This window comes from Melospiza georgiana, chromosome 12, assembly GCF_028018845.1.
Source record: "Melospiza georgiana isolate bMelGeo1 chromosome 12, bMelGeo1.pri, whole genome shotgun sequence".
Lineage (NCBI taxonomy): Eukaryota > Metazoa > Chordata > Aves > Passeriformes > Passerellidae > Melospiza > Melospiza georgiana.
In genome coordinates, this window is record NC_080441.1 from 16,794,107 (window position 1) to 16,821,490 (window position 27,384).

The 27,384-nt window shown below is 43.7% G+C and overlaps 1 protein-coding gene across 1 annotated transcript; it reads left to right on the top strand.

The window, feature by feature from the left end:
* The first annotated feature begins 211 nt into the window (after positions 1–211).
* On the top strand, positions 212–25,490 carry ALG13 (ALG13 UDP-N-acetylglucosaminyltransferase subunit). Its single transcript, XM_058032947.1, is given in 28 exon segments — positions 212–360; positions 763–934; positions 1,116–1,254; positions 2,488–2,589; positions 4,195–4,408; positions 4,725–4,808; positions 5,533–5,583; positions 6,307–6,353; positions 7,376–7,448; positions 8,790–8,871; positions 9,217–9,397; positions 10,102–10,177; positions 10,885–10,993; positions 12,190–12,254; positions 13,134–13,234; positions 13,832–13,956; positions 14,622–14,856; positions 15,278–15,385; positions 15,586–15,739; positions 17,699–17,831; positions 18,068–18,103; positions 18,237–18,292; positions 18,933–18,995; positions 19,362–19,422; positions 20,779–20,853; positions 23,951–23,991; positions 24,886–25,069; positions 25,184–25,490. Coding segments are annotated over 28 exon segments (3,114 nt in total). The 5' UTR covers positions 212–279; the 3' UTR covers positions 25,450–25,490.
* The last annotated feature ends 1,894 nt before the right edge of the window (positions 25,491–27,384 follow it).

The following is a 27,384-nucleotide window of genomic DNA, read 5'->3' on the forward strand; positions in this document are numbered from 1 at the left end:
GGGCTCGTTAAAGCGGCCACCATCGCTGCTGGTGTGGCACCGAGAGGGAGAACCCCATAGCGCAGCGGCTCCAGCCCCGCCGAAACGGGCGTACAAGAAAACATCCGTGCAGAGAAGCCGCGGGAGTGGACAGGGAGGGCCGGGCCCGTGAGGGAAGGAGGCGTTCCCGCCCGCCCCGTCCCTCCCCTCAGCCCGGCCGCCATTTCGGGAGCTGTGCGCGGGCGCACGGCGCCCTCTGGCGGCCCCCCAGCCGGCCCGGCCCGTCCCGTCCCGGCGGCCATGAAGTCCGTGTTCGTCACCGTGGGCACCACCAGCTTCGATGAGCTGATCGCCACGGCCCGCTCCCCGCCCGCGCTGCAGGTCAGCCGGCCGAGACACCGACAGCGGCACCGCGCCAGGCCAGGCCTGCCCTCCCGGGGCTGGCGCCTGCGCGCCGCGGGCTGCCCCGCCCTCCCTGCCGCGTCCCGGCGTGCCTGAGGGCGCCGGGGCCGTTCGGGGATTCCCGGGGGAGAAGCGTGAAGTGTTGGCGGAGGAAGGGGAGGGACGGTCTGTGAAGCCGGGAGGGACGGGGAGGGGGCGGCGGGTAGTCGGGAGCTGGGCACACCCCTCACACGCCTTCTCTATCCCTGCTTCATGTCCTTCATTCTACCTCCGTTATCCCCCTCTTCTCCATCTCTCTCTTCATCTTCCCCCACCCTGCATCTCCCCACCATCTTCCCCTACCCCCGTTATCGCCTCCATTCACCGGTGCCGTGCCCGCAGGCGCTGCAGAGCCGCGGCTACCAGAAGCTGGTGCTGCAGGTGGGCCGGGGCTCGCTGCCGCTGCCGCAGCCGCAGCCCAGCAGCAGCCCGGCCGTGGCGGTGGAAGCGTTCCGGTTCAAGGACTCGCTGGCTGAGGACCTGCAGGGAGCAGACCTGGTCATCAGCCACGCAGGTACAGCCCGGCTGCCTCTGGGGCTGCGGGAGGTCCGTGGATGAAATCTCCCCGGCCTGGGGTGGGCTGGCTGGGAGTGCTGAGGTTCACACTAGAGTTGGGTTGTTCTAGAGGCTCCCCTGTTTCAGCAGCAAGTAGGGGGTTATTTGATCTCTCACCATGTTTTCTGTTTCTCTCATAGGTGCTGGTAGCTGTCTGGAGACTCTAGAGAAAGGAAAACCACTAATAGTAGTAATAAATGACAAGCTGATGAACAACCATCAGCTTGAGCTGGCCAAACAGCTGCACAGAGATGGCTGTGTCCTGTACTGTAACTGCAGGTATGGAGCTGCTGGGGCTGTTCCTGCTGGGCAAGAGCATTCAGTCCATGAGACTGCACAGCTGAGAATGCAGCAAGGAAATTTACATCCTTCTCTGTCATCTCCATCTGGATATTACATTTTCCAGAGTGAACAAACTAACACTAGGTAGAAATTTACCACACTTACCAAGCCTTTTTACCACAACCTCTTATAATAATTTTTTTTCCATTTGAGGTAACATGTACTTAGATTAAAAAAAGAAAAACACTTGGATTCAGGGGATTAATAAATCAGATATTTTCTGGTTAGTAACTTTAAGTACCCTTGTCTTCAAGTCCTCATTCAGGCTGCCCTTTTAACCAAACTTCCTGAATCCACCATACCCTCTGACAAGGAAATTCACAGATCTACTGCCTGTCACTTCAGGAGAAAAACCCACCCCACAAACAAACAATGCATGAAAAAATCCCACCATCACCAAAACCCCTAGCTCCTTTTTTTAGAGTTCATCCTGACTCCTGTTGGGTTTATTTATTCTCCTGGTTTTGACTGTATCTTACTGTTTTCTCTTTACTTGTGATTAACTCCACTCTAAAAATAAAAGATTACTTTTAAACTGAAGGCAGAAAAAATGTAACTCCCATTACTTAGTCTGCATCTTATTCCTTTGCCCTGCAAGCAGAGTTTCATATGTTTCAGAAGAGCTTTCTGAACAGACCAGGCCTGGCATTCATTTAAATTGAGCAAGTTTCTTAAGCTCATTATCTTGGTGCTTCTGTCAGCTTTGGAATTTTTATTTCTTTGTGTTGGGCAGTGCCAAGCATTTGAGCTTTATTTGCAGCCTGCTAATAGCAAGTAACAGATTGATGTAGCTGTTCTTTCTGGCTCTGTGATCAGGGGAGAACTCTGCCATGTGTTCAGATAGGATGGATTTCCTCTTATGGTTCATGGAGCAGAGCCTCAGATCTTGTTCAGTCTCCCAGCATTGCGACCACAGAAGATTAAAAAGTTTAGAAGTTGAATTTGTCTCAGAAAGCTGATGGAAGTGTGTTCTCAGCAATGCTGCCTATGAGCCAGTGCTGGCTGGGGCCTGCTGCTCTGGGCATTCTCTTCCTTTCCATACATACCCTTATTTAATATTTCCATGCTAAAGAATCATGTATGGATGCATGGAAAGAAAGCTGTATAAAAACATTTCCTGTGGGATGGCTGTTTCTTCTTTAATTTTTGCCTTTGGTCTGTTTTTTACAGCACTCTTGTGGAGACACTGCAATCGATGGACTTGTCAGCTTTGAAACCTTTTCCTCCTGGACAGCCAGAAAAGTTTGCTTCATTCTTGGATAAAGTTTTTGGGTTACAATAAACAAAAAACAGGAATATAAAAGTTGGAATAAAATGTGTCATCTCTTCCACTTAAGATCTGCAACTGGGCCAAACACTCAAAGAAAATATCATTTAATATTAACTGATATTAAATGCCTTCCAATTTGGCATCAAACTCATTCAGCTTTATGCATAAAAGAGAACAATGCCAACAATGAGGGAGTATGCACTGTCCAGTGGCATGGACAGACCTATTTCTATCACAAAAGCTGCACTGAGATGGTAATTCCACGGATGAGGACAAGCTAAACTACTTCTTTACAGGCATGGCATATGCCTTGTGGTCTCTTGACCTTTTTTGCCAAGTACAGGTGGAAATAAATTGTCCTTGTTGATGTTCCTGTGATGTCCTGCAGATGCCTTCAGCTCTTGGTTCGTGTGTTTACAGAATCACTGAAAAGAGAGCTTAAAAGTGAGCTATTTAAGGCTCAAAAGGGAAAAAGGCATGTGGTGCATCCAGGTGAAAAAAGTTACAAGCTGCCAAACTGCCGCCCTTTGTTTGGGTGATTTACCCACAAAACATAGGACAGGAATGGGCTTGGCAATGCAATTGCTCCTTTTGCATGGTGTTACCCCATCATAACCCAGTGTTTCCTATTTACATTATATGTAAGGAAGAAATTCTCCCCTGTGAGGGTGGGCAGGCCCTGGCACAGGTTCCCAGAGAAGCTGTGGCTGCCCCTGGATCCCTGGCAGTGCCCAAGGCCAGGCTAGACAGGGCTTGGAGCAGCCTGGTATATTAGAAGGTGCCCTGCCCATGGTAGGAGTGTTGAAACCAGAACTTTAGGGTCCCTGCAAACCCAAGCCTTTCTGGGATTCTTTGATGCTGATCAGAGCTTCCCATTTAGAGTATCGAATTTGGCAATGACGTGTTACATCGATTTCTTCAAGTAAATATTTTGAAAACCAAAGGGGGTTTGGACTTTAAAACCTCCATGCAGGTTCTTAGGTTTCTAATGCTCTAGAACTTTAGAAGTGTATAATTGGTGCTAATTGCCCTTCCCACAAAGACATTATTGGGGGGGGCGGTTGCTTTTGTTGTTTAAAACAAGAAGATGAAAGTCCTGAATTGGCCCATTAGATGTCTAAGTACAATTTTCATGAGGAAGTTAAATGTACATAGAAGCATTCAAATCAAGCACGATTAGCCACAGGTGGAACAAATCAGGCCGCACAGCTGTGCAAGGCTCAGTTTTGCCAATCCCCCAAAGTTTGCCCCAGATATTTGATTAGGACCCACTAAGATTCTTCACTCCCTTAACGATTTCTACGGAGTTATTTCAAACCCACTGCTAGCAACTCGCCTCCAGCTCGGCAGCTGGAGGAATCCTGGATAACCACCGGGGCGATGTCCGCGCTGGTTCCCCGCAACCGAGCCATGAAGTTGAGCTCAGCCAAGGCAGGTACGGGAGGAGCCGCTTCCCACGGGCTTGGGATGCGCACCCACGCCGGGCACCAGGCACTCTAAAAACTGCCCTAAACCAACCTAAAGTAACCCCAGCGGGATCCGAGGGGCCGGGCCGGGCTGTCCGTCCCGCAGGTGGGCGCGGTGCCTCATTAGCGGCGCCTTATTAGCGGCGGCCGCGCGCCCGGCGCCTCGCGCCTCGCCCGCGTCTCCGCGCCCGCCTCAGCCGCCCCGGCCGGGAAGATGCACAAAGGCTCCAAGAAGTACTTCGGGCAGAAGTCCTTCAGCGAGGTGGCCATGGACGAGTACCTGGGCAGCCTGGGGCTGTACCGCAAGATGACGGCCAAGGACGCCTCCTGCCTCTTCCGAGCCGTCTCCGAGCAGGTGCGCAGCCGGCCAGGCTGGGGGCAGCCGGGGCGCCTCAGGCCCGGGGCGGGCCGGGGGTGCCCCCAGAGAGCTCCTGGAGACCCGGCCGTGAGCCCAGAGCGAGGAGGTGGCACAGGGATGGCTGGGAACGTGTGTGGGGATGGGTGCGAGCGGCTCCGGGCGCTTGGGCTCCCCTCAGCTTCAGGTGTCCCCAGGTGTCCCCAGCCTCTGCACCGCCTCCTGTTGTGGTGGCGTTAGACTGGAGGATTCATGCCTAACGCGAGGCGTGGGTTAAACTATTGACGTTATCTCTTTGTTACCGTTATTTCCCCAGCTGTTTTCATCTCAAATTCATCACGCAGAAGTTAGGAAAGCTTGCGTCTCGTATATGAGGCAGCACCAGTCGAGGTTTGAATCCGTAAGTACCCCGAGTTCTGTGTCTGAGCTGGGTGCGTGCGGTTTGGAAGTGCTGTGGGAGGGGGTCACTGGTTTAGCACCGAGAACACGATGGTTTGGCGCACTTGATGCTTGAAAGACAGGGGAAATGACAGAGTGACTGCTTCCTTATGTTGAGTTGCAGTTACACAAGTTTTACTTGCCTTTGGTTCTGAAGTTTCTGAAACCACTTAGTAGTGAATGGGGCAAATTATTTGTGTAGTATATTGTCTGTGGAGTGACCATTGCAGAATTTAGTAGGTGGGAAATGCGTAGGTTTCTGGAGCGAGAAATTCATATCAAAAGATGGTGGGAAATTCTGGAATAATTACATAAAGTCATGGAGTTTTGAGATATGGTTTTTGGTTGGTTTTGTCCATGGCAGTTTGTGTGTGTGCATTGTGGTGTTGGAGGGTTTTGAGGTGTTTTGGGGTTTTTCATTGTTTTCCCTCTAATCACATTGAAGTGCTTCATTTAATCTAGGAGGAACTTGAATGCTACTTGGACTCATATCCTTAATATTTTTTTTTAGAATCTCTTGGTATTCTCACATTGATACCTCAAATCATTCCTATGTTCTATGTGCCTTGCCCCTTCCTAAACAACAGCTGGTAGCTGTTAAGTAGTCTTTAGGTTTAATTTTAACTTTGCTTTCTATCTGCTTAAGTTTTTATATCTGTTTTCTTCTTTGTTTTTTTTTTTTTAAGTATGTGGAAGGCTCATTTGAGAAATACCTAGAACGACTAGGAGATCCAAAGGTAAGCCTGATTTTAGACTTATTAAGAGACTTAAATTTGAAGAAACTAGAACAGGAAGGTGTTTAGATAGTTGTTTGAAATGTGATTATTTGAATTTGAGGGGGTTTTTTTAGATAGACCCAGATTTTGGGGAATTAATTACATAAGTAATACCAAGGGTTTGTACTGATAAATGTGAATAAAGTGTACATGTATAAACAATACCAGTTTTAGTAGGGAATTTGCATGGGTGCAAAGGAGCAGTCCAGTCTCTGCAGGCTGGACTGTAAAAAGCTTATTCCTAACTGAAACTCTTTAAGAAGAAAAAAAACTAAATATGTGGAGTACACCTTAAATGAAATGTCTGTCCGGCTTTACAATTCCCTGCTTCCTCCTTTACTGTTCAGACTTCTATTTCTTTAGTCTTTAACCAGTAACTTTGGTGAGTGCAGCAGTTTCTGAAACAAATGTGGGTTTAAAAAAATAATATCTAAAGTGATGTGTTGGAGCAGCTCAGTCTTAAAAATTTTGGTAATTGTGGCCACCCCATGTAGCAGACTTCTTTTACCTCACTCTCCCCCAAATCCTTGCATCTCAACTTTCAGTGCATTATTGCTTTAACAAACTGATGATTTTGAACAGATGTTTTAATAGTACAGAATTCTAATACTACAGAAATGTAGAATAGAGTTGTTGATGTTTAGATTCTCCTGCTGTCTCACATATTCTCATCATATTGCCTAGGAAAGTGCTGGCCAGCTGGAAATAAGTGCCTTATCAATGATGTACAAGTACGTACCCCTTTCTTAAGGTTTACTTTGTTTTGCCCTTTGGTGTGGGGATTCTGGCTCCAAAACTTTGTGTTTGCCACTGAGAGGTGAAGGTATGAAACAGGATGAAAAATGCTTCCCTAAAAAACTTAACTGACATGTAAATGGTGCCATCACAGCCCCTGTTCTAATGGGGGTTGAGGGCAGGGTCAGTTTCCAGAGATGCTTGTTTGCTATCATGTTGCTGGTATTAAACTTGAATGTCAGGTGTTTGCTTCTAGTGGCTGAAGACTGGAAAATGGGTGGAACTGAGGAGCTGTGTGCAGTGCAAACACTGTGTGGTAGTTACAAGCATGGCTAAAACTCGTGTAGGTGTTCTTGAAAGCTCCAGCAGTGAGGAGTACCTGCCCTACCTGGTGTGTAAACACTGCTATTTATTTCAGAGGTAACACAGAACTGTGCAGGTGCTGCTGTCTTGCTGAATTAAGCTAATTAAATGATGCCAATTGTAAAAAGCAGTCTGGCTCTCTAGTGGTGGGAGATAAAAGCCTCCTTTTGCGGGCTCACTCTGTCCCAGTACTAAAGGAGCAACTGAAGTTTGGCAGGAATCACTAGCTCCCTGCACTGAGGTTCTAGTCCTTTTGCAGGGTGCCTAAGTCACTTAGACTGAATAGTAAGAACAGGAATTAAGTGACTAGTAGAACAGTAAAGCAGGAATTACTAGCTCCCTGCACTGAGGTTCTAGTCCTTTTGCAGGGTGCCTAAATCACTTAGACTGACTAGAACACCCTTCTGTAGGTATAAGTACTTGACTTAATCTATGAGTAAGCATCATGGCCTTTCACAGATAATTTTTGTTTCCCCCTCAAGATAGGTTTGCTCATATGGCTGTTCCTTTATGGTAGCGTTCATTTATCAGGGAAAGTGCTTTGCTTGGTTTTTCTGTAAACCAACAGCTCTAAACTGCTCCCTGGAAATTTCCTTATAAGATGGTTTACTGAGAGTGTGCTCTTGCAAGTCTTGTTTTCCTTCTGCCTACCTAGGCGAGACTTCATAGTGTACCGGTACCCCGGGAAGGCACCCACACGTGCTACAGACAATGGCTTTGAAGACAAGGTCAGTAGAAGTGAGGGAAATTTCCTGCTGTTCCCCTGCCAGTCTGTTTCTTTACTTTCACTGAAGCTGGATGGGTTGTCTAATTTTTTCCCCGAGAAGGGGAAGTTAATAGGAAGGGATGATTGTAATAAATTGATTGATTTTTGTGGCCTGCAAACTGATCCCAGTTCAGAGTGAGAGTTATTGGAACAGCTTATGTACATCAGAACTGCTGATAGTAGTAGGAGCCAAAGGAAGGAGCATAAAGACAAATACTGTGTATTACCTTGCATCTGACCCCTCTGGAGCTGTGTAGATGTGGGTGCACAATTATGTGGCTACTTCAGGCATGATGCCAGTGAAGCTCCTGTGGCATGGATTTCAGTGTGGGCTGCTAGATTTGCAAAGGTGGCCCGTCTGCTCTGAACCTGTGCTGCTGCAGCTGTTACTGATCTGTTGACAAGCATTGCTGTCTTCATTACCTGTGCTTCTTTCTTCATCGACACAGTTTCCTGTGTAGCTTAATTTAATTCCAAAATGAGCTGAGTTTAAAAATCAAACAGCATGGTCTAAGTGCTCAAGGCTTTCCCACCAGAAGTCTCATTAAGTGTTGGCAGCTGTCTGGCATTACTCTGTTGAGTTTGGGCAGCAGCTCCTTCTGGTGTTGCTCCTCCTCGCCACAAGAGGAGAGCTTGTGTTGGCAGAATCCACAGAGCACCCAGAATGAAGAGTCCTGGCATCTGGGCTCCTTCTGGGAGCTGGTTTTCTGGGCAGCATCCTCGCTGGCAGAGTGCTGACAGCTGCCTCAGGGCTCCTGCCCATTGCAGTTGGCTGTGGTTGTGTGCCAAGAAGTTTGGTGGCACATGTTTACATGATGTGTCAATGCCTGTGATGCAGAAAGCATCTCTTCTGCTTCTAAAAAGCAAGTTTTTAAGGGCTAGAGAATTAAATGCTCTTCTAATCTTGCAGGCAGAGAAGGATGAAATGTGCCTTTGACACTTGGGATAGTGTGTCTCAGGGTGCTGCGTGCAATGGGTTGTATTTATTTTACCTCCTGAGCAATTAGTGGTGTTGGAAACAAATTCCTGTTTCATGTTCAATACAGTAGGATGTACAGATGGGTTTTTTTTCTTTGTATGATACAAAGTTACATAAAGACTTTACCTAAATTTCAGTTTTGAGCTGATGGTACAGCTCAAAAAAAGCTCAGCTTTTTCGTGTTTATATTGAGAATATTTACTGTTCTCTTGGTGAGTTGGTGTCAACTGTAGAATAAAAGGATATCAGAATTTACTGAATTCATCATAATTGATGGGATTACATCATTCCAGCCTTAAAACTTTGTTTTTTTAATTTTCCCAGATTTTACTGTGTTGTTCCGGTAACGGCCATTATGACTCTGTGTATACAAAACAATTTCAGGAAAATGCTGCCATTTGCCAGGGTAAACTTGAAATCATTTTTCTGTGAAAGAGAATTGTGTGTTTTCATATGTTTAGAGGCAGGGTTTGTTTAGTTTTCAGGGGTGGGGAGAAGAGAGATGGAAGCTCACTTCTGGTATATTTTTATGCATAGACTCATTTTTTTTTACCTGTTAAGTGAGTTTTTGAACTAAATGACTTCCAGAGGTCCCTTATTCCCAACTAAGTTACTTTATGATCCTGTCCTTAACTGCATTTGATGTCAGTATAGCCCTTTAACAGTAGATAATATCTGAAGATCTGCCTGCCTTAAACTGCAGGAGTTCTTATGGATCTCATATTGTCGAGCTTTGTGTTGGTTTGTTCAGCTGTATTATATGAGATCCTCTACAAAGATGTGTTTGGCATGGATGAGGAAGAATTAAGGTCTGCAGTTGAGGTGTTTCGAAGTGGATCCAAGAAGAACAGAAACAGTGCTCCTGTAGGAAGTGAGGATGCAAACTTTGGTTGTCTCCATGAAAAAGTGCCCCGAAATCCATCAGAAAAGAGGTAGTATTCTGGGAAGGGGATCTGGTAAGAGGAAAGCAAAAAAAAAAACACCTTAAAAACCTTGCAGAAGACAACTTTTCCAAGTTTCTATGGATTTTTGTGGAGTATTAACTCTTCTTTTCCTATGTTATGACACAAACACAAAGCTCAGGTATATCATTGAAGAGAGCGTGCTTTTCTTGGAATTGGGAATTGCCACATAATTGACTGTCCTCTGCTGCAGGCTGTTCTATAGTTGTGTGTTACTCTGTAAAATGACAGCTTATTTGTAAGCAAAATTGCTCCTTATTCATTAGAGCTTTTTAAATTATTTTTTTAATGAGAAACTTACTCTTCTAAGCCTCCATAGCTCTGAAAGGCTTGAGAGCTGCCTCTGAATGCTTGCAGACAGCATTGGTTTGATGGTACCTGGCACAGTGTCTTTTTGTCCTTGACAGTGCAAGAATTCTGTCAGTGGGATCACCTCCATCCTTTCCTAATGCAAGCCCTCATTAGGGGTGGGTATTGGAACAAGCAAAGGTCAAGTTCTTAAAGCTTGGAAAAGGCTGGTCCTGCACTGCATTGCACCTTGCTGGTGTTTAAGGCAAAATGTGCCACTTGATGGCACCATGGTGCTTTTTCAGCTTGTCTGAACAGTTGGTGATATTAATCCTGGCTGGAAATTGTGTGTTGTAGCTTTTGTAATCTTATTTTCAATTTTTTAGACTGGACGACTGGGAAGGCAATGATGCTGACAATCCACAGGAAACCAAGTTCAAACAAGGCATTGAAGAACAAAAGGTTTGGCACTTCAGGAAAAATCCTTCTGGTTTGCTTTTGGGGTTTTTTTCCTGTTGTATGGTGTTACCTTTGTTAGGGCTAAATCCTCTTTACCACTTTCTAAAAATGTATTTTTGGTTAGTAGGTGGTTTATTTCTTCCATCTACTTGTGTTTTGGTTTTACCCTTGAGATTCTCTTAAACTGGAAATGGCTCTTTTACTTTCTGAAATTCTCTAGTCCTTCTCTAGTTGATTTTTATTTCCCCCAAAAGATGGAGCTTAGCAGATGTTTCCTGATTTGTTTGTTTTTCCCAGAATATGGTTTAAATTAGTTCACTTTTGTCTTGACTGTAGTATAAATTGCTTCAGAATACTTCTGGAAATTGTGCAGAGTTTTCAGATGTAATAACTGAAATGCTCGCTTACTTTTGAAGCTGTGGCATCATTGATCTGGTTAGCTTCCTTTGATTCATTTTGAGTACAGAACAATGCCAAGTGTTACTCTTGAGCCTGTTCTGCTTTCCAGAGTCAGTTTGCTCAGCACCTGAGTGCCTGAATCTGTTTTCATACTCTTTGAGTTTTAGTTTTTAGGGAAATACAGTGGAAGTGAAAATTTTGGAAAATAGCATCTGTACTTTTTTAAATGCTGCACAGATGCTGGCAGAATAGAGACTGTGCTGAACACATGAAATGCACTTGTTAATGCTCCATTCCAATTCTGTTTTTAGCCTCCAGAAAATCCTCCAAAGATGCCTGTTCCTTATAAAGTGCTAAAGGCACTGGACTCTACCATCTATCGAAATGTGGAGTTTGATGTTTGGCTGGACAGTAGAAAAGGTATCTTTTGGAAAGGGAAAAGTCAAAAAGCTCTTCCTGTAGTAGGGTTAGCATTAAATTTATGAATCTTGAGTCCTGTCACCTGATTCTTCACAGCTGAAATGTGAAGGGTAGGGGTGAACCCAGCAGATAGCTGTAGGTAGGACATGCTCTTGGTGTCCTGTCTGCCATTCAAAGCACAAAATACCCAGCTTTGGATACTGTATAATGGTACAAGGTTGCTAAAAATCTGATCTCTGCTACTCATTGACTGTACACAGGAAATAGGAGGATTCACAGCAGAGCACAGAACTCTGTTGCCATTCTGTTGTATTGGAAAGTGTTCAAATGTGAGAGTTTTTGGTAGAGCATGTGTGCAGAGACTTCTTTTTAGAGCACGATTTTGGCCTCAGAATTGTATAATAATGAATATCTCAAATATAGCATTGAGATCTGTCAGATGAGTTTTTCTCCTGCCTCCTAGCCCTCCTGGGCTTGAACATTCTGCGGAGATTTTGTGGTTCTTGTGGCTTGGGAAAGGTTGGCTGTTTTTTGGCGTTCACTGTGGCTGATCTGTAAAGCAAGAAGTTACCAAGAAAGATAAGTTTTTAAGTGATGCTTGATGTCTGACCCAAAGTGCTTTGCATGCTGAAGAACTCCAGCATTTCACCACGGAGTAATCAGTAATGAGGATCATTAAAATTCTTGGAACAGAGTGTGGTAACCAATTATCTGTGTAGAATACTGACGTGCAGAAGAGCCAGGCAAGGAACAGAGGTAAAAAAAGTTGAAATCTAACAGCAAGGAGACTTTAGGCAATGTTAGCTTTTCCTGGATGACATTTCATGTTTGCCAAGTGCCACTGGGACTCTGGCAAGATAAGAGATGTCCAACATTTTTAATTCCAGGATTTATATTAAATGCAGGATTAGCTCTGTGCCGCCACAGAAGCTGCAGTGTTGTAGCAGTGCTGCTTGCTGCATTATCTGGCTGTTGCTGGTCTCATGTGACTTAGCCTGGTTATGGTCTATTGTAAGAGCACCTAGAGTTACTCCACTGTTACTATGGGGAATATTCAGGTATGCACAGGAAGTATTTAACTCAGTTGGCCTATAAATTGTAGTTGGCTGCTGTCATGAAGTATTTTAGGATATGTGAAGAAAGAACAGTAGCTGAAAGGCTTTTTCCCCCCCATTTATTTATTCATTTCTTTTTAGAGCTTCAAAAAACTGACTACATGGTGTTTGCTGGGAGACAGTACTACTTAGGAGATAAGTGTCAGGTCAGTACTCAAAGGAGATTCACTTCTGATCAGCTGTTAAAACTACTTTAAATGAACTGTGATAAACAATGAAGTCATTTGACTTCATAGAATTCTCTAATGCTTTTCTAATTCTCTTCCCTGTAGGTGTTCTTTTAAATGAAATTTCTTTCTGAAATCTACCTTTAAAGTTGGTAGTCTGATAGAAAATCAGTTTGGGGATTCAGTGTAAACCAGTCATCCACATTCTCTGAGTGTGGAAGTTCCAGGCAGAGCTCAAAATGCACAGGGGGTGCTTTTGATGTAGTTGACTTTAGGTTTTTCACTTGGGCTGAGCAACAATTCTGGATAGTCTTATGTTTCTCAAAAGTGAAGTAGCAAAATATTTTTATAAAATAAAAAAGGAAGAGCTAAAAAGGGAGGAGTAGAATGATCTGGACAGGAGATGCTGAAAGGAAGGTCTGTTTTCTTTTGTATTCTGATGTCGTATGTAGTGAGGGCCCATTTTTTATATCAATCTTTAAGGTCGTGCTAATTATTCACTCAGTGATTCGTTTCTTACTGAGCTGAGCTTTCCTTTTCTTACTTTATCTTCTGTTTTCCTTAAGTTCTTAAGCAGCAGTCTTCCTTGGCACTTATCTGCTGGGCACAGGCGATAAAAATAAGTTAGGGAGCTGGTATCTTGCCTCTCAGTTGCTCACAAGACTGATTTTGTCATTTTTATCCTCCCTAGAGTTAGTACACTGCTCTTTATTTTTGCTGTTTTGAAGAAATATTTGAGACTCCTGGGCCAGCTCACTAATGTGGGACTGGCTGGGAGCAGCCTTTTGTGTTAGTGGTTTGGGGGCAATATCCTGATGCAGTTCAAGTTTTTTAGAGCTTTCCTTATTCTCCCTCCAGGTGCGTCTGGAACCAGGAGAGAAGTATTACAATGCTCACATCCAGGAAGTTGGACAGGATAGCAACACTTTGACTGTATTTGTTGAGGAGCTGGCAGAAAAGTAAGCAGTGATGACTTTGAGTTTAAACTCTTTATGGTTGAGGGCTTTCTTTTTTTTTCTAATGACCAAAATCATTATTGTAATGCTTTATGTGAAACCTTGCTGCTTTTCCTTCACTGGAATGTAAAAGTGATCTTTACAGCTTGGGCTTAATTCACAGAGAGCAAATTGCCCTCCTCTGTTGGGTTTCTCTGGAGTTTTTATGCTGTACCCAAGCAACAAAATAATTGGCACTTCTGGTGAATCTAATCACTTTCTCCCCCTTGCTGTTGAATCATTCACCCTCCTCCAAAGCTGGGATTGACAACATCCTGCAAAAATTCCGTGTTGTACCCTGCTTTTAGGTGTACCTCTGGAGGCACACAGATGCAGGCTGGGGAGAAAGACTTGACCCAGGAAATAATAGTGATTAAACTAAAATAGTGTTTAACCTAAAGCCTAGCTTGTTTTTCTTATTAAACAAGTAGCAGTAATGTGCCAGAGAAGCAGATTATTTATTTTCACAAGCTATTTCCTCTGTCTTGGTGTTGCTTCAGCTTATGTTATTGTGCAGAGTGTATCCCTGGGGCACTGCTAACATGGGTGTCCTTCCTGCAGGCACACAGTTCCTTTGGCAAACTTAAAGCCAGTGTCACAAGTGGCTCCTGTCCTCGCTTGGAATATGGCTCACAACAGAAGAGGAGCTTATCAGAAAGTAACAGGTGGACACTTCTCAGGAATAGGTTTGTACAATGCTTCCAGAAACACTTCTTCCCTGGGGAAGCAGGGGAGTTGCTCATGGGAGCTGTAACTGTAGCAGTCTTTGGATATTGGAATGGACTCAATTCACCCTGTGATGTAAAACTTGGTCACTGTAGGGGTTTTATAGAAAGCTATCTTTCAGACAGGGATGAATTGAACTTTTCAATAGAGCAAATCTGTTGAAATACAGAGTAAATTTGGTATTGCTCAAAATTGCCCAGAACAAATTTGCCACTTGAGAACCATCTAAAAACACGTCAGTGAACCAGAGAGCTTGTCTGACCTGGCATTAGCAGAGATGCATAGATGGACCAGGAACCCACTTAAATATGGGTTCAATTTAATTTGGAGGAGGAATTGTGAGGTTTTTTTACTTTTATAAATAAACACAGCCTGCATAGAGAGATTTTAACACTGAGTACTGGTTGGATCAGCTGAAGCTGGGAAGGTGTTCCCGTGTCAGATGCTTGTATCATGAATTCCTGCTTGATTCTTTTAAAGAAATGTCTAGTGTCCATATTTACAATGCACTTTTTTCTGGAACATGCCTCTGGCTTTCTTCTCTATGGGCTCTTCTTCACTTTATCATTTGAGGCCATAGCTCAGGTTTAAGGTGTAAATCTTTTCTGTTTCATGGAAACTGCAGAAATGGATATGAAAACACGGAAGAGGATGCTCAAGAAGGTCCGTGGGAAGGAAGTGTTCATGGCTGTGGCTTACAGCAGGGGCCAGCCAGTGCTGCCCCCCAGGCTGCAGCACAGTGCTCCCTCAGGGCGCTTCCCTCCCATCCACTGCTCCCAGGGAGCTGCAGCCATGGCACCCTACAAACCCTATCACCAGCAGAACCCTCCCAGACAGCACCGTGACTCCGGCATGCCCAGGTAGGAACCTTTAAAAACATGAGCTGGCCACTTGTTTCCTGTTCACTCTTGCTGCACACTGGCTGGGAGAGAGTTTGTGCTATTCTGGTAAAACTACAGCTGAGAGGCACTTCTGGTAGTTGCACCTTTTCCCCTTTAAACTCGGGGGATCTGCCTGGTTTGTAGACATGGGTATGTACGTGGTTTGTAGACATGGGTGTGTATGGGTTTTGTAGACATGGGTATATATATATCACCTGGAGAGAGAACAAGGGAAGCTCTAGAAAAGCTTAAACTGCATAAGAATATAGTCACAAACCCCTAATAGCACAGGCTGCTCCCAGCCAGTCCCATGTTACTGAGCTGGCCCAGGAGTCTCATATTTCTTCAAAACAGCAACCAAAATAAAGAGTGCTGTACTAACTACAGGGAGGATAAAAAGACACAAAATCAGTCTTGTGAGCAACTGAGAGGCAAGATACCAGCTTGGCCCTCAGATAGCATTCTACCCCAGCCCAGGGGAGAGAGGCTGTCAGAGTTATGACAGCTTGTCCTGGTGAGTGACAACAAACCTCTTCCACCAAAAATTGCTCTACCAGGATGCTGGGGCACGAATTGCCTGTTTGCAGCAGAGTGTGAAAAAGCAGGTTTCTTGGTGGCTCTGCAGAAGGAGCTGGGTTCAAAGTGAGCAGCCAAAGGCAGGTGGAAGTGCAGGTGGTGGTGACTGCTCAGCCCTCTCTTGCTCCCCAGCTCGTACAGCCGCAGCCGCCGCCCGCTGCCGTGCCCGAACAAGGAGTGCCAGTACGGCTTCGTGCCAGGGGCTGCCGAGGAGCCCCAGGGGCCAGAGGAAACTGTCACCTTCTGTGAAATCGAAGGAGATGACACTGCTTTTCCTGCTCTGCCTGTGAGTTATGAACAAAGGGTAAGCTGAAGCCTCTCAAAGAGAGAGGAGGAGGGGGAAACTAAACACGTGATGATTCTTAACCAAAACAACATGCTGTATATTTAGGTATTCTTGGAGTGCAGTTTATCAGTGAATGCATTTTTGACAATGGAAGACTGAAATTAGTCTAGTTCCTGTAAAACCTGCTTGAAACTTCAGTTTTTCTAGATATTCCCTTCTTTGTAACCTCAGTAGCAATGCTTGTTTTCTTTTAAGCATCTTTTCATAAGCATAATCATGTTTCTCCTTTCTGTTGCGGTTTGAAAACAAACTATTTTCCTCCTGTGCATATCTGTCTAGCTCTAAACATTGTGGGAGAAAGCTTTTCACTTGTTTGCCACACTATAATTTATCATTTGGGGAGCAAGATTCAGAAACTGGATAGTGATAGCCTGGGTGTTTTTCCCTATGAATTTGTAGTTGTGATGTCTTGGATTAATGTGTTGTTCCTGACACAGTTTCTTCTGCTACCAAAACAAGGAAAAATTGCAAACCTAGACTTTTCTTAAAGCAGTCTTTCTGTTGAGTTGTAGATAAAGTGGCCAAGTGTATTCTTAAACTTTAAAATGCCTTTTTTTTTTCTTTATTTGTAGTCTAAACCCAGTCCAAAGCTGGGAGTGCTAAAAAAAAAATCAATTTATACTTGGGTATCTGAATAGGAAAACAGATTAAAAAAACCACAACCAACCTGGTATGTTTGAATTTTTTTGCTGTGTTGATGCAGTGAACTATTGTTAGACTCATATTTAAATGAGGAAGAGAGAATATGCTTAGGGCTGTTTCAGCACCAGTCATTTTTTCTTTGCTCCGATGTACTAGATCCGTAATCTTTGCTCTGATTTTTCCTCCAAGAGTGCCAAGGAAGAAGAAGGACACATTATCCTGCAATTTCTTTTTTCCAACATGAAATCAATACAGCTCAGTGGCTTTTTCTCCCCCTTTGCTAGACTTGCCTGCAGCTCCTAATGAATAGGTTTTCATGTTCATTCAGTGACTTTGTTATTGTCAATGCCAAAGCTTTTTCTCTGTCTCTTCCTTGTCTTGTTTAGTAAAGGAATGTGACATTTCCTGGGGAAAGATGCATCTCACAGAGGACTCTGCCATGCTGCCAGAGGCCTGGTGGGAGAATCTTCTGACTTACCATCTCTGCTTCAACCTTGGAAATCTTTCAAGCCTCTCTGAGCACTTTATCGATCTCGTAGTCACCAGTGGCTTCTGAGGAGAGTTTTGAGTGTCACCTTAGCCACCACAAGAGTGAATCAACTTATTTTACTTAAGCATCTCAACCCTACATTCCTCCTTCAGAGAACTGATTTTTTGAACTGGGGTGCAGCTAAGGATTTATTTCAGTGCAGCAGCAAAGGGCCTGTAAAAAGCTGAAGGAGTGCTGTGGGCGGCCTTGGGGTGTGCTGCTCTCTGAAATAGTCAGGGTTGCACATGTGGATCAGCCTAGTGCAGACAGTGCTGTCTATGCCAGCAGCCACCTTCTGGTTCCACTGGTTGGGACTAAAAATGACCTTTCTCCATGGTGATCAGTGTTTGGATGAGCTGATCTACTGCTGGTGTGGGTGGAATGCTCTGGAATGAGGAATGCACTAATGCAGCCTTGCCTGGGATCTGCTCCTTCCTTTGCAGCTTTGTTAGAGCTTGGGAAAAAGCTGGCTGAGTTCTGGGAGAGAGCAGCTTGACTGCCTGCACGGGACAGTGGTAAAGCTTCTGAACTGCCTTAAGTGTGCAAGGCAGAACAGGAGGAGAAGGAAAGAAATGTTTGTTGCATTAGAATGGACATACAGATGATGCTTCTAGTAAGCTTTGGTTGCAGCAAGCTGGGTCTGCCAGCCTGGTTCTGTGTGTCTGTCTACAGAGCATGGAAAGGTTCTAAATTATTTCTAAATGTGTGCTTCTGTCTTTGCTTTTCAGAGCCACACTAGCCATGCTCCCATTGTCCATGGTCCAGGGGCATTTTGGGTAGCAAGGAGAGGTCCAAACTCTGTTCCATCCAACAAGCAGACTCTGAGTGCCTTAGAGGAAGAGGAAGAAGCAAGTGAAAACGGTGAGTTCTTGAAGGATTAATAGACAAAAAAATGTTTAAGAGATTGTATCTTTTAGGAGATGTAAGGAACCTGCTTTTGACAATGAAAAGCACATTGACAAAATGAGATGATACTGAAAGCAGGTTATTTATAGATGCACTGAAGGATAATTGCAGTAACTCCAGGCTTGAGCTTTTTTGCCTTCCCTTTTTTTTTTGCCCCTGAATCAAAACTTCCTGTTCTCTTTCCCTTGTAGGGAAATTTCATGAGGAATATATCTATGTATCTTCAGGTAAGTAAAAGTTTAGTCTTTACTGATAGAACATTTGGTGAATGTAATACACTCAATTATGAGCTCTTTATATGTTTCTGAAGGATTAGATTTAGTGCAGCTCTTTTCAATTAATTTTGCTTATGTTCCCCAGATCCCAACTGTGAAACTGCAACCGTGTTTGGTTCACCAGAACCTGCAGCAAACTTGGTAAGTTTTACTCACAGACTGTTCAGTTTTGAGATCTTTGAGGTGTGTGGCATTCATGGAATGCCACACACCTCAAAGATCTCAAGACTTGGATGCACAGTAGGTTAGAGACTTAATAAAAGAAATGAAATCCGCATTCCTTTCTATATTCACCATCCTTTTCCTCTGTGAATGGTGTGGTTTTTATCTGAGTCTGCAGGTACAGTCTGAATTGCACTGGATGCATTAATGATTTTCCACCTTTCCCTCTGCAAAGAGGGAATGTGTATTTGAGTGCTGTTTACTTTTCTTTCTCTGCTCCAGACAGCACTTGCTTTTATCAGGCAACCCTTCAGGTTACATTCCAGTTAATCTTAGCCCTCCTCTGTGAGACTGGAGAGATCTCATCTGTAATAGAACTTATCTTGGAACTTAATTTTTTTTTTTAATTTGAAACTAAATCTTTAGTCACCTGCTGCTCCACAGTGGATGTGAAAGCAGTCCTGAACATGCCAGAATAGAACTGTGTTTAGTGGAGCTACAAAACACACTCTGGGTGTATACTCCATAAACTTAAAAATAAAAACTAGGGGTGTGGTGTGTGTGCCTTGTGGCTTGTGGCCACTGAAATGGACCATGCTGTGCTTTGGAATCCCTTCAGGAAGAAGGGCCAGTCTCGGTGTCACCTCCAGATGAAGTGGCTTCCTACAGCTATCCCCAGAAGGTAGTGTCTGGTACTCTGAACTGTATCTCACACTGCATCACACTGCACTGTGGTGGCCCTGCAGGGAGGTGACCACTCTGCTTGGGCTGTGGCACTTTCTGGGGACCCCTCACAGCCTCTGGCAGCAGAGAATGCAATTCCCTCTAAATACAAGCAAAGCAGAAGATGCCTTGCAGGTGTCTGCAACTCTAAACTGGTATTTTCAAGCCAATTTTTTCAGAGTTTGGATAGTTAGTGCCTTTACAGCTAGGATTTACAAGATGGATTTGTGTGAAGTGAGAATTTTTGAAGTGTGTGGTATTTTCATAGTTTTTGTCAAAGCCAGTTGCAGAGGCAGACTGTTGAATACTCTTGACTCTTTTCCAGGTGTTGGTGAACTCTGCAACAGTTTCCACCTCCACAGATGTTTATACTGCTCCAGCTACAGGTCTCTCTTCAAATTCTGCTGCCTCCACTCCAGCCAGTGTCATTACAGCAGCTCCCCCACAAACAGCAGTGCAGCCTGTCATAGTATCTCCCTTTTCTGTGGGGAGGCCAGGTAGAGTGTACAGACTGCAGCTGTGGACTTGGATTTCCAAGTTTTCAGTTACATTTTCCCTTCCCTTTCTCCCCCCATCCAAAACAAGTGTTAAAAGGCTTTAAAAAAAAAGTGTCACTTGCTTTGGTTTAAGATTACATAGCTGTAACTTGGCTGCTGGCTTCTTGTTTTGAAGGGGCTGTTGCCCCTGAATTTTTGTGGGAATTGGAGTTCTCTGCTTTGGGTTCCCCCCTTGCCACCTTTTAACCATTAATGCCAAGTGTTTGCTCGAAAATTCTTTTCAGAAGGCAGAAGTTCAGTGTGACTGCTTTCACCTCCCCTTTCCTACAGCTAATTTTCCTCTAGAGCTGAGGTAGCAAGCCTCTAGAGCACCATCACTTCCAGGAGAGTCACTGCCCAGGGTGTTCCAGTTTATTTTTGTGACCCTTAGTTTCCTCTGTGCAGGGAGATCAGGTTTGTGGGTGCACAGGGTGCACTCTCCACCTTAGGTCCTCTATTTGCTTTGCTCTTAGAAAATGGCAGTTATGAAAAAATTCTGTTTTTCTTCTTACAGAGAGCACTTTTCCTGTCTTCTGTAACTTTTCATTTAGCATCTAAGACATCTCCACCTTCCATTCTGCTCAGTTCTGTCTCACTTTTCTTGGGTTTTTTTTCTGCTCCTACTCTGCATGAGAGTTTAGTCAGCATGGTTCTCAAAGCTGTCTGCTCACTGGTGCCAACCTGCTGCTGTGTTAGAGGTGTGGGCTACCTAAAAGGATATTTAACAGTTGTCTATCCAGAAGATTTTTGTTCTGATATGTCTCAAGCCTTCCCTTGTTTTTGTGGGTTTACTGTCACACTTCTGAGGACTTTAGGTGATTAGCCTAAAGCTGTTGTTCTCTTACAACAGAGGAGTCTGGCCTGCCTTCTAATATGAAGAAATAATTGAAAAATACTTTTTTTCTTTAACTGGGATATACATCTTGCAGATAGAAGCGCAGTTAAGGCCTGAGAGATGGGAAACCTTCCTATCTAGTTACAAAAATTCTTCTGTTTGCCTTTTAAAGTGATTGCTGAACAGAATTTTGTTAAAGCCTGTATCTAGAGGCACCAAGGTGTCAAAGTGCATGCTGAGTTGTGTAAGTTAACACCTTACTCATTTGACATACCATGGCAAAGTTAACCTTTTGGGTGACATTTGTTTCCTTCCAATTGTAGCAGTTTCTTCAGTGCCATTCCCAGTTTACTCAGCTCCTCTTCCCCCAGTGAGTGAGGTGGGAGAAGCCAGTGCTGTGCTTCCAGCTTACTCCTGTGATCCCAGTGGCAGTGATTTGCCTCGAGGTAATTAATGATGGTGGTTTGTATTTTTACTCCTGTTGCTCTCCAGCACACTTCTGACTTGTGCTCTCCTTGGAAACTTAACACCAAGTGAGAATACATAGTGAGAAGAAATGGCTCTCTGCAACTTGCAGGGAATGAGAAATAATATTATAGGTACTTATGCTGAAACATTTTCATTCCCAGTTTGGAACAGAGAGTTTATATCTGACTCAAATATGTGATTTTTGCAGCTCTAGACAGCACCTTAAATAAATGAAAGCCCAGGGAGAGAGTGCTTGGCCTGTGTCATACTTGTTTGTGGCCAAATAACCACTTTTCTGACAACTGGTTAAAATAAGAACTGTGTGTTTATAAGTTGTGCTGTTGCACAGTGGGGTATTTTAGTTGTTTTCCTTTATGGCTCCAAGCTGTAATTCTGTGATATTACAAACCAGGGCTGAAGTGTGGGGTCAGCTTGTTCCTTGGGTGTGCAGCTTTGTCACACACTGCCCTCAGCTGGGACAGTGTCCCAGGTCCACGTTGAGCAGTGAGCGCAGAGCCCAAGCCTGCTGCCTTCACACTGCTGCTGCCGTGCTCTGCAGTTGCTCTGCTGCCTCCCCTGTGCCCTCAAATCCAGGATTTGTTCATCTTGGCTGTTCTGGCTCCCTTCCCTGCTGTGGTAGCATCACTCTGACCCCATGCACACATCAGAGCTCCTGCTTTCCAGCTGGAGTTGAATGCCCTTTAACTGAGGCTTTCTCCACTTGGGAGAATGGGGTGTGAAGTGTGTTGACAAGAATCTGGAGTGGATGTGGATTAATAACCTCTCCAGACCCTGCCTGGAGCTCTTCAGCTGAGTCAGTCCACATCATATTGGTCCTGTCCTTGGCACACGCTGTAGGAATTTTAAAGGTTGCTTGTTAAATGCTACATGCAGTACTGTTATGTTACACTGCTGGAGTATAATCTGGATGGCCTTTAAGTTAAGAAACCCAGCAGGTTTGGAGTAGGGCAGGGTGAAATATGTGGGTGTGCTTGATCTGGAGTTCTGTGTGCTTTGCTAAAGATGCCAGGCCTGGTATAGATAGGGAGCAGGACTTGTTAGTAGACTGGAGTCCTGGACCTGGGAGGAAATCCTGCTGTGGGCTCTAGCATTGGTTGTATCTGCATTTATTCCACTTTTCATAGCGTCTTGTGTCTTGTTTTAATGGCATTTAGGATTTGTCAAGTGTATTTATTAACCTCAAGTGTCCTGCCCTTGCATGGTGCCTTGTATTTGAAGGAGCTGTTGATAAAAGCCTGCTTGAAATTGCTGTGTTCCAGAAACGGAGTGTTCAGTTCTGGCCAGAGCTTCCCAACAGCACAGTGAAAATTCTATCACCAGATGAGATTTTTATCAGGCATCAGTGTGATCTTTATATTTTCATGTCAGAACGGGTAACTTTTTATGGCTTAGCTGTTGCTTCATAAGCAGCACATTTTACTGAAGATGGACTTGATTTCCAGACATCTGAAAGAGGAATCTAAACACAAACTGGTCTCCTACTGTACTGGTTCCTTTTCCATCATTCCACAGATGTCAGTGTTTCCAGTGTCACTTTGTCACTTCAGTCTCCCAGCAGTTCCTTTGTACTGTTATTGCTGCTATGGAAGCAGCTGTTTCATTCAGCTCTTATGCTTGCTTTGCATAGATTTGCATAAACAATTGAAGAACAAAATTGGGTTTTTAAAAAAACATCCAACTTCTTCCAGATGTAGATGGAATTTCAGCTAGATACTAAAAGGTTTGCACTTGTGTAAGCCTTTGATTTATTTTTACTATTTCACTGACCGTGGTCAGTGTTACAGCCAGACCACCAATACCTCCAGGACTAAGTAAGGAAGGATCTGTGAGCATTTCCTGAAACAGCTGCTTGGATTGTTGCCCTGATAATTGGGCTGAGCAGTAAAAGAATTGAGAATTGGCAGCAGCGACAAAGGAATAAATCCACATGCATTTTAAAATTGTGGTTTGCTTTGCTGATGCTTTTGCCTTCCTGCAGCAAAGCACAACACAAAGTGCCACAGAAGCAGGGCTGGGGAAGTGTGGGAGATGGGTGGGCAGGGAGGCACTGTGGAGCCTGGTCTAGGGCAGGGTGGGTGTTTGTGAGGATGGAATATGGTAGCTCTGGAGGTGTTGCTGAGTTGAATCCCTAGAAAGTTCCTTTTGAGTTGTCTCCCTGCTTTCCCTTGGCTTTCATACAGCTGGGAGCTCAAGGACTGTGCTGTGGAACAGGTCACTTGCTCTTCCTTCAAAGCCTTCAAAGCAAATCTGGATTGAAATCTAAGAAATCAATTTTTCTCATGCACAGTTCCAGAACTCCATCATAGGATTAAACACACACCCTCTTTTTTTTTTTTTTTTTTTTTTTTTTTTTTTTTTTTTTTTTCCTTTCAGTGGGTCAACTTTAAAGGTTTAAAGCTGCTTCACAGCTTTTGGACAGTTGGAAATGTGTTTCCAAGTTCAAAACCCTGTTGCTTTTGGAGAGAGGTTTCAAAGTCCCTTCACACACCTGGGACTGTTTCTCAGCATGTCACTTACTTGGCTGGGGAAAAATTATTCAGTACAGGGAAGAGAGAATAAAAGACTCTGCAAGACAGTAGGGAACTGAGTACCCTTGTGAGGAAGGAATTTATTCCTTATTCCTGCCCCCACTGAGCTTAATATAACAGTTGGAGGGGTGCAAAACTTGGTGAGAAGCTCTGTGTTAAGTCCTAGTTGCTTAGACAACTTTTTTGATTATTTTGTAAAAAAACTGAGTTATCATTTGAGTAATCAAGATGAAAAAAGCAAAACTAAAGCTAATGTAGTCATTGAATTAAATAATTAATTGGCCAGACAAATGCTCTGCCATTGCACAAACATCTAACTGGATTTAATTTAAAAGATAAAACTACTTTAACAACTATTTCTATTCAAGATACTTTCGTTACCATTGATATTTTAAAGAAAAGGTAGTGCTGAAATACTGTTATTCATTAAGTAAGAATAACTTCAGGTAAAATGTTCTTAATGTAAGTTGCTTTTGCTTCTTGGTTTATATTCCTCTGCTCTTTAATATCCTGTCTTTAATTTCAGATACAAAGGTCTTGCGGTATTATTTTAATATGGGATTGCAAGTAAGTGCTTTTAAAATGATTATAGCAATTGCCTGTAAAAACTGCTGGGTTTTCTGACAAATTTACTGATGTATTCAAAACTTCAAGTGTCCTAAATGTGCATTTTGTGCACTGGACTATTAATATGGATGGACTTTCTTGGTGGAGATTAAAGCCTGGCTCAGGAAGTAAAGTTCTACCACAAAATGTGAAGTACACCATATTAATTGTTTTACTGTGGGTTGTGGTGTTTTGGTTTTACTGTTAGCTTTTTGGGGTTTTGTTGGGTTTTTTGGGATTTTTTGTTGTTTTGTTTTTGGTTTTTTGTTTTTTTTTTTTGTATTTTGATGTTGGATAAGTGTTCTTTCTATGAAGAGAAGGGAAGAATCTGAGCCATATGAAGAGAAGGGAAGAATCTGAGCCATTCTTAAAAAGAATTTGTGTACTTAGATAAGAAATCAAAGACCACTTAGAGATGTGTGGATGGAGTCTCCTAGGGCTTGTGCAGCTGAGCTCAGACTGGTTAGCACCATTTCTGTGTTCTGGAAACCTGCTCTGCTGAAGCATTCTCTGTACCTGTAAAGTGCAGTGTTAGTGCTGCTGCTCAGGGAAGTAAAAAGAGCAACATGAGCTCCTTCAGCTGAAGAAATGGGAAAAATCTCTGAAAATGTGGCAGAGTTAATAAGTGGGAATCTTCTTTGTCTGTAAAGGCTTCACACACAACAGTAGCATGGCTGTTGCTGCAGGTATCTTTCCTTGTAGGCTATGTTGGTTTGATGGGTTTTTTTGTTTGTTTATATGTCTTCAAAGGGGTAGGGAGGAAAAAAAATGACTTTTCCTAACTTTAGCTCTGAAAGTAACAGTGATTTGAAGGAGGGCTGGTGAGTGTGACCATGTTTTTCCTTTTCCTGCAAGTACTGCCATCAGAGCTGCTGGCCTTCCATGATGTACATGCAGCCAGTGCTGCCTCCATCTCCAGTGGAAGTTTACCCAGCCTATGCTGAGCCAGCTCCTGTCCTGGATCAGTCAGTGCCCCAGCTCTTCCCTGATGCTGGGCAAGCTGAGGTCCACCAGGTCCCCTTGGAGGCATCAGCAAATGGTTTGTACTTGAGCAATGCTGCCTTCATACTCATGAAATCCTGCATAAAAAGGCCATCAGTGTGGCTGAAGTGTGTGAATGAGCTTTTTTGTTCTTTTTTTTTTTTTTTTTAAGGAAACTTCCAAAACACAGAGCCTCCACCCCTGTCCTATGGGCCAGTGTATTACCCAGTGGTGTCAGACCCCTACAGCCAGCAGCCTGTGCCTGGCTTTGACTCTCTGGTTCCTGCCTACCGCTACATTGGCACCTGGCATCCTGTAAATCCTCCCCATGGAAATTCCCCACCTGTGGCCAAGGCTGGGAGCTCAGGAGCACCACCCCAGGTGGGCTACATGGCCTCCCCTAACCCTGCACCTCCTGATGCACCTCAGGGAATGTAAACCTGGGAGCTGGAGCCTCCTCCTTGGCTTCTCCTTTCTTGTTTGCCAGCTCTGGTTAATACTGTTTTGTAAATGTTATCCTCTCTTAGAGGGTTGAGTCAGTTTGCTCAAACTGTGTTCAAATTTCGTGTTTCTCTTTAGGTTTATGCTACTGATAGATGACAAGATGTTGCTTTAGTTGATTAGGGAAGCATAGGAGAAAAGTACTGTAGTGCAGGGAACAGCTTGGATGTGAGTAGAGGAAGGATGTGAAAAAGCTTGCTGTGACTAAAGACATGTTGTGTGTCTCTGAGGGCTTGCACTGAGCACTTAAACACCTGGTTCTTGCTGAAGCACTGAACCACTGCCATCACAACTCAGGTAAACACTGGGCACAGGGTCATTAGAGGGGGATAATAATGTTTAAAGTAAGTTGACTTTTTCAGATTTTGCAAAACAAAGCTGCTTTCTCTAGCGGTCACATATTTGAAACACATATTTGTATTTCTTCTGTCTGACTTTGTGGTGCATAGGTTTCATGGCTGTGGAAAGTGCAAGAATAATGTTTTGATCTGTTGTATATTTGTAAGGTTTGTTTTGTGAAAGCTGTTGCACATACGGTGGTGGCCGTGGTGGTTAAGTTGCACTGACAGCACAAAATAAAAGCATTAAACACCTGAAAATGAGTGGTCATTTATCACTGGCAGGTAATGTTCCTGACAATGAGCTATCCCACAGCCTGGAGTGAAGAAATGCACTGGTGTGGGACAAGGCTGTTCTAGCCTTCTGTGAGAAGGCAGCAAAAGCTTTCAGCATGGAAATGGAAGCAGAATAATTCCTGGTAATTGCACCTTTTCCCCTCTAAACTCAGGCACAACATGCTTGGCCCTCAAATGGCATTCTACACAAAATTTAAATCAGCTCTATTGGCCCATTCTACTGTTTGGTGATTTTTTTTAAAAAATATTTTTTCCTTTCTGTAAAACGGGTGGTGGTGAAAAGGGGATTAAGCACAGAACTGGGAGAGGGGAAAAATTGTATTTCCTTTGGTATCCCTTTTTAGTAACCCTGGAAGCTAAACCACAGTAGGAAAAGGTGATTTGTTACATTTTTGTCTTAAATTCACGCAGCACTGTTGGTGTTGATAATGTAACTCTGTAGGAGCAGGGCTGCAAGCTCAGCTTTTAGTTTGTCTACTGCAATTTCTAATTGCTGTACATTTAATTTGGCAATTTAAAAATGACTTTTCCAAATGGAGCAGCCAGGTAAAAAAGTCAAAGCAAGATGAAAATGACCCCTGAATAACTAATTTGACTTTGAGCTGCAGTGCTGTTTTTAAAACAAAACATTTACACAAAACTGTTTATGAAATAATGGGTTGCCCTTTGTGTTTCTGCCTCTGGAGGAGCACTTGACTTGCACAGATGTTTTTTAGAGAAAATAACATGAGGATTTTTTTCTTTTTCTCTGAAATAGCATTCACTGGCCTAACCTCTTAAAGGAACTAGTAAAGGCTGTGATTTATTTGAAGGAATTGAAAGTGGCACTTACCTGAGCACAGTCTCCATGCTGGTGTCATGGAGTGTGGTTCCATCTGTCATATCCCAAGCAGCTTCTGTCAAGCACTGAAGGGAATTGGAATATCTTCCCCTTTCAGGCTGTAGCTCTGAATTCTGCCTCCTCTCTTCCTCTCTGTGAGACAGCCTTGCTGTTTTCTGTACACATGGTTATCACAGCACAGTGTTGGAGTTTTGTGTTCTGGTATAGTCTGTCCCTGGAAGTCAACGCTTTTTTTATTTTAATTAGAAAAGCTGATAATTCTGCTAGAATTCTCCTGACTTTTTTGGTTTTGCTTACCCACCTAGGACCTTGATTATTCACCATTAGCCATGGCTATTTTGGCCTTACTGGCCATTTCAATACACATGAAAATTACTTTAATTGATATAACAACAT